A 6,188-nucleotide genomic window follows, 5' to 3' on the forward strand; every position below is an offset into this window, starting at 1 on the left:
TGAGATTATAAAAGGTTGAAAATCACTGGCCTAGGCCTTTGCAGGATTGGGATTATCAAGATGTCACTAGATAACAGGAATGTTTTAGTTCCATGGTGATCTTATAGGACTTCTATCATATCTGTGGTCTGTTGTTGACCAGAACATCCTTATGTGGTTGTGTGGCTGTAACATACATTTCTGGGACACGAGATTCAGCTGGTTGGGGCGCCACCATCTGAAGAGGCCAAGAAACACTGAGCTGAGAGCTTGAGGCCCCTGCCTGCTCCTGTGATCTAGCTTGTCGCACACAGACTTGAGCTCCCATTCCTCTCTGGCCCTCCCAGAAGACCCAAGCCCACAGTTTTGGTCTTGGGGACACTTGGTTTGCATGCTGGGAGGGATGATCAAGCCCTCACAGAGAGCCAGAAGACATGTTGTTGCCTTTGCACATCCTTGGTCTCCTGGGAAGCATATACTGTGTTCCTGTGGTGAGTCAGCTTCCTGGATTACATCCACAGAATGGATGGCTGCTGTGAGCTCCTGGCCCCACATGGATTTCTGAGCATTAGCTGAGATAGCAGGTAGACATACTGACAGAGTTAAATACAAAAGGACCGTGGATTATTAGTTCCTTGTCCTGAGATATGTGGGTGAGGCTCTCTCTCCCAGATGGCTGGATTGTTTTCTTCCTAGAAATGGATTTGGATCTTGCTGGGAGGTGGTGGTGGTTGTGGTGGTGTTGCTTGCTAAGAGTATAAGATATGGGGCCCTTCAGGACACTTGGTCTTAGGGACAGGCAGTACAGACCTGTCCAGGGCTAAACAGCCCAGTGGCCTCAGGACTGACTTGCACCAGGTCATACTTTCTCCCCTGTGATTAGAAGCCTCCTCCAACCTGCATACATGGGCTGGTCAGGCACGTCCATCAGGTGGTTGGACGCTTGCAAAAAGTTTAGAGTGTCCAGCTCTGGCTGGGGGAAGATGAGGATTTGGCCTGTGGGCCAGCTTTGGAGCCAGGTGTGCATTCCTCTTCAGGCTGTGTCTAATACTCTGCTCAGGGCTCAGGTTGGCCCCTCCTGCCTCATGTGTTGTGCTCCTGGGTGGGTGACAGCTGGCATTTCCAGACTGGAGAAGGATGCAAAGATGAGGGCCAGAACAATTGCCTCCTGAGCTGTCAAAACCAAGTTGGGGAGAGAGAGTGCATCCCCAGGGTCCTCAGCCACGGCAGAATCAGTGCTGGGGCCAGCTGGCCTGGGCTCAGGTCTCAGTGCTACCTCTTGCTCTTTCTGCCTCAGTGTTCTTATTTGTGAAAGGGGGGTGCTGACAGGACCCACCTTGCGGGGTTGCCACCAGTAGCCAACACAATCCAAGGGTCCGTAACAGTGCCCGGCACCTTTTGAATGCCATCTGAGTGCAAGTTGACTCTATTACTCCCCTTCCACAGGCACCCCCGGGAAAGCACCGTCCCCACCACCCCTCCTTCCTGACCAGCAGGTGAATGAGAAGGTGGAGAGCCTCTCCCTCCAGCTGCGGCTGATGACCCGAGAGAGGAACGAGCTGCGCAAGCGCCTGGCCGTCGCAGCACACGGGACGGCCTTTGATAAAAGGTAGCCATAATGCCCAGCTTCCCTCCTGAGCCCCGCAGGCAGGAGTCATTGCTCTGATGCCAGCACTATCCCCCCAGCCTCTTAACTGTAGTTCCCAGGGGTCTGGGCTGCACTTCTGGAATATCTCCTTGCCCCCACCTCACATCCAGAAATGCTCCCCAGAGACAGTGCCTGCAGGACTGGGGAGTGGGCGCAGGTTTGTTCTGCCTCCTCCAAATCAAAATTGTGGATGGGGGTATGTACGGGGAGGCCCCTGGCAGTGTTGTATGGAAGGTGGTCTCTGGTGTGTGCCTGTGGCAGAAGAGCCTGGGGCTGGCCTCCCAGGCCTTTCTACTTGTCTTGCAGATGTTTGTGGGTGGTTTTGACAGCAGCTGGAGGGCCCCTGTCCTGCCTTGGTGCCTCCTTATTGGTTGGTCAGATGGCCTGGGGCTTATTTCTGCCTCTCTCCAGGCCTCTGCCTTCCAGCCCAGAGACAATGCCCTTCCCTCTTTCTACCCTGTCTTTTGCTGCATGAAACCACTGCCCTGTAGAGAAGGACATCCCACTGTGGAGCCCTTGGTGGATTCTGTGTGTCTGTGTGTCTGTCATTGTCTCCCAGAAGACCCCATCCTGCCTTAGTTGAATGAAGCTTTATGTGCTTTGTAAACATACTGTTTTCTGCCACGTTCGTATTTTAGAAGGGATATATTCAACCTGGTGTCTTTGTTTTGAAGAAAATCGTTGCTTCTTTAGTAAGGATTTAGAGATAGATACTAGGAAAGGATGGCCCATAGGGTGGGGCAGAGAAAGAATCTATATCTACTTGTATGGTCCAGGAAGACTTCCTGGGGAAGGAGGAGGGACGCAGAACAGTTTATCCTTTAGCTCCATGCTGGTGGGGTCTTGAGGGGAGAGGGTATTAGTTTAAACACTTTATCAGACTTATGCCTCTGAGATAGTGTTAGGGCTGCAAAGGTTGAGGTTGAGGTTTTTTCTATGAGGATATGTGCCTCAGTCTGATGGCATAAAGGCGGGACAGGTAAAGATATGGCTGTCCTGGCACATAAGAGTCACTACAGTGTGGCCCATGGGTCACATGTGGCCCTCTTCCTGTTTTGTAAATAAAGTGTTATTGGGACACAGCCATGCTGATTGGTCTACACAATGTCTCTTGGCTGCTTTCGTGTACAAAGATAGAGTGGGAGCAACAAAGACTGTATGGCCTGCAAAGCTTGAAGTATTTACTATGTGGCCCTTTACAAAAAAGATTGCTGACGGGGTTCTCAAACTGGATGAATCACCAGAATCATCCAGAGAGCTTGTCAAAGTAAAGATCACTAGCTGTCTTCTCTCTTCATCACATGTGACTTAGAAAGTCTGGAGTGAGACCTGAGAATTGGCTTCCCACTGATAGATGTTGCACATCCAAGAAGCCCACTTTAAGAACCACTGCTCATGGCCAGTGTTTTCAACTTGGTTGCACACTGGAATCCTCTGGAGTGTTTTTAAAAAGCCTGATGCCTGGCTCATATCCTCAGAGATGCTGATGTAATTGGTCTAGGCATTGGTATTTTAATATGGACCAAGATTGAGAATCACTGTTCTAAAGAGAAGAGAAATGTCATCATGGGTTTCTGGTGGACCCAGACCGTTGCTTAGATGCAGGGAGCTCAGGCAACTAAGGCTCCCTCCATCCCGGGGATTCCACTTTCACAGGTCTAGGGCAGCAGGGACATCTGAGTTTAACAAGCACCTGGGTGGTTGTGGTGCACAGGAAACTGGTATTTGGAATCACTGGGCTGGCATGATTGGGACGTGGCTTGCCTGTCATTGTGAATCCTGGAGCCTCTGTTCACGGGCCCGTTTCTCTCTGGGCCAGGCCCTACCACAGGCTAAATCTTGACTACGAGAGGCTGCAGATCCAGTGTTCTCGGGCCATGTCAGACCTGCAGAGCCTGCAGAGCCAGCACACCAATGCCCTGAAGAGGTGCGAGGAGGTGGCCAAGGAGACCGATTTCTACCAGTGAGTGCCACCTGCTACGGGCAGGCTCCCCGCCCCTGTGGATGGCTGCCTTTGTCCATTTTTCCTCTGACCAGAGCTAGGGGTTCTGCTTCTAGTCCTACCCCTACCGCTTAGCAAGCAGTCTGCCTTCAGCAGGTGGATTTGTGCCTTTGGGCCTTAGTTTTCCTAAGTGTAAAATGAAGCTGTCCATCCTTTTAGAAGCCTGGTAGGTGGGAGGTCAGGCAGATGGTTGTGGCTTGTCCCCGTGGGACAGGTGGATGGGGCATGCTTTCCTTGGGTCTCCGGGTGCCCCTCTGAGCATGTTTGCCTGCCTACCTGCTGACACTTGCCCAGAGCCCAGTACTTGGATGTGCCAAGTTTGTACTAGGGAGGGGCTTATCCTGTCTTTGGAGATAATATGCCCATTCTGGTGCTAGGTTTATAACAAGTGGTTTGGTTGTTTCTGGAATTTGGCCACTGGCAGACTTTGGCTGTCATGGGTTCCTACCCGTGTGATTATTGGAAGTAATGGGACTTGGAGGGATTGGCAGTGCTTGGGGGTGGGAGTGAGGGGCTGGCTGGGCTCACCGTGAGTGTGTGTGGGTGGGGATGTTGTAGCACGCTGCACAGTCGGCTCCTGAGTGCCCAGACCCAGCTGAAGGAAGACGTGGACATGCTGAGGCGGGAGAACGGACAGCTGCTGCGGGAGCGGAACCTGCTGCAGCAATCCTGGGAGGACATGAAGCGGCTCCACGAGGAAGACCAGAAGGAGATTGGTGATCTCCGGGCCCAGCAACAGCAGGTAGGGGCCAGGCAGCTGAGGTCAGACTTTGGTGTCACACCATGGTGTGCCACCCACCCAGCCACTCACACGCTTTTGAGATCACTTAGCAAGTGTTTCCTCGATGCTTGGCTCATGTGAGGACATCTGTGAATAGACACTGAGCCCTTCTCTCCTGGAAGCTGCAGTCTCGTGAGGGAAACAGATGGTAATTAAGTCACCGCACATGTAGTGTGTCACCATGACTGTCATAGGGGCTTCCGAAAAGGACGCTATGTGTATGACAAGAGATTTGACTCAGTCTGAGGTTTGGGGGCGGGTGGGGGGGGAGGATGTCTAGCTTATTTCTTCTGTGCAGTTCTCATGAGATGAGACATACAAAGAGCTTTGGAATACTAAAGCCCTGTGCAAATACGAGATGCAGCAATTCTCTTTTTTATTGAGATAGAGTCTCACTATGTTGCCCTCAGTAGAGTGCTGTAGCGTCACAGCTCACAGCAACCTCCAACTCTTGGGCTTAATTGATTTTCTTGCCTCAGCCTCCCAAGTAGCTGGGACAACAGGCACCCACCGCAACACCTGGCTATTTTTTTGTTGTTGTTGCAGTTGTTGTTTAGCAGCCCCAGGCTGGGCTCGAACCCGCCAGCTTTGGTGTATATGTCCAGTGCCCTATGAGCTACCGGCGCTGAGCCATAGCAATTCTTACTGTTGTATTTCTTTGGTGGGACCGTGGCCTGTTGCTTTTTGCTGCTCTCTGCATTCCAAGTAGTTTCTTTGCTCTTTTCAGCTCTTGGTTCATGTTGACAAAGGCAAGTGTAACAGGCCAGTAAGAACACTGGCTTGCTGTGAGTGACATTGGGCAAGTTCCTCCCCTCTTGTAGCTCATGGTCTGAATCCATGCAGGCTGCCCAGGGACATGGGAAGGGTGGATAATACCATCTGTGTCTGTAGATGGTTGGCTATTTGGGGTTAGAAGATGTTCCCAAGGGGAAACAGAACATCCTCCAAGCATTGTAGCATAGGGCTAGCTGAGCAAAGAACTGTATTCCCATCAGATATCATTTGTGGTCCCAGAGCTAAAGCACCACTCAGTAAGCTTGCTAGAAACAAAGCTCGCAATCTAACATCATCTGGTAATTTAGTATAACATTATCTTCATTGCTTTCTTTTCATTTACAATTCTTAAAAATGTTAATTGTGAAACTTACTTAAGTATCTTTCAAGAATAAATTGCCAACCTGGTGCCTCATCACCCCCAAATATCAACTATATTTTATATTTTTACAAACAAGGCTATTCTCAGAAATACAAACATCAGAAATACAACAGAAATACAAACATCAACATCAGGAAATTAATGTTGATTGATCTCAGCCATCTCATCAGCAGACCTCACTGAGCTGTGCCAGTCTCAAGAGCATCTTTTATAGGAAAAGGATCTGGTTCTGAATAAAGCAGTGCATTTAATTTTCTCATCTCTTTGGTCTCTTTCAGTTGGGGATAGTTCCTCAGGCATTCCTTGACCTTTATGACCTTGATGCTTTAGAAGATTACAGGCCAATTGTTTGTAAGATGCCTCTGAACTTGGATTTGTCTGATCCTAATGGTTTGATTCAGTATATGCACTTTGCTAGGAATATCAAAGTAATGATGCTGTGTTCTTCTCATTGCATCCTGTTCATTGAGACTTGCTTTGATTTGACCCATTACTGATGGTGTTCACTCGATCACTTGACTTTGACTAAGTGGTGTCTTCAGGTTTCTCCACTGTAGGTTTACTTGTTTTCCTTTTGCCTCCTGTCTTAGATTGATCTACCTCTACTTGGATCCTAGGTTCT

General features: G+C 49.8%; 1 protein-coding gene across 1 annotated transcript in view; it reads left to right on the forward strand.

Annotated features, from left to right (window-relative positions):
- Positions 1–6,188, forward strand: part of DLG5 (discs large MAGUK scaffold protein 5) — a 150,445-nt gene that overhangs the window by 68,939 nt on the left and 75,318 nt on the right. The window contains exons 3-5 of the mRNA XM_003783744.3: positions 1,426–1,588; positions 3,447–3,590; positions 4,188–4,371. Of these exons, the coding sequence (XP_003783792.2) occupies positions 1,426–1,588; positions 3,447–3,590; positions 4,188–4,371 (491 nt within the window). The remainder of the gene's footprint in view (positions 1–1,425; positions 1,589–3,446; positions 3,591–4,187; positions 4,372–6,188) is intronic.

Source organism: Otolemur garnettii, unplaced genomic scaffold, assembly GCF_000181295.1.
Source record: "Otolemur garnettii isolate 467f Iridium unplaced genomic scaffold, OtoGar3 scaffold00008, whole genome shotgun sequence".
Lineage (NCBI taxonomy): Eukaryota > Metazoa > Chordata > Mammalia > Primates > Galagidae > Otolemur > Otolemur garnettii.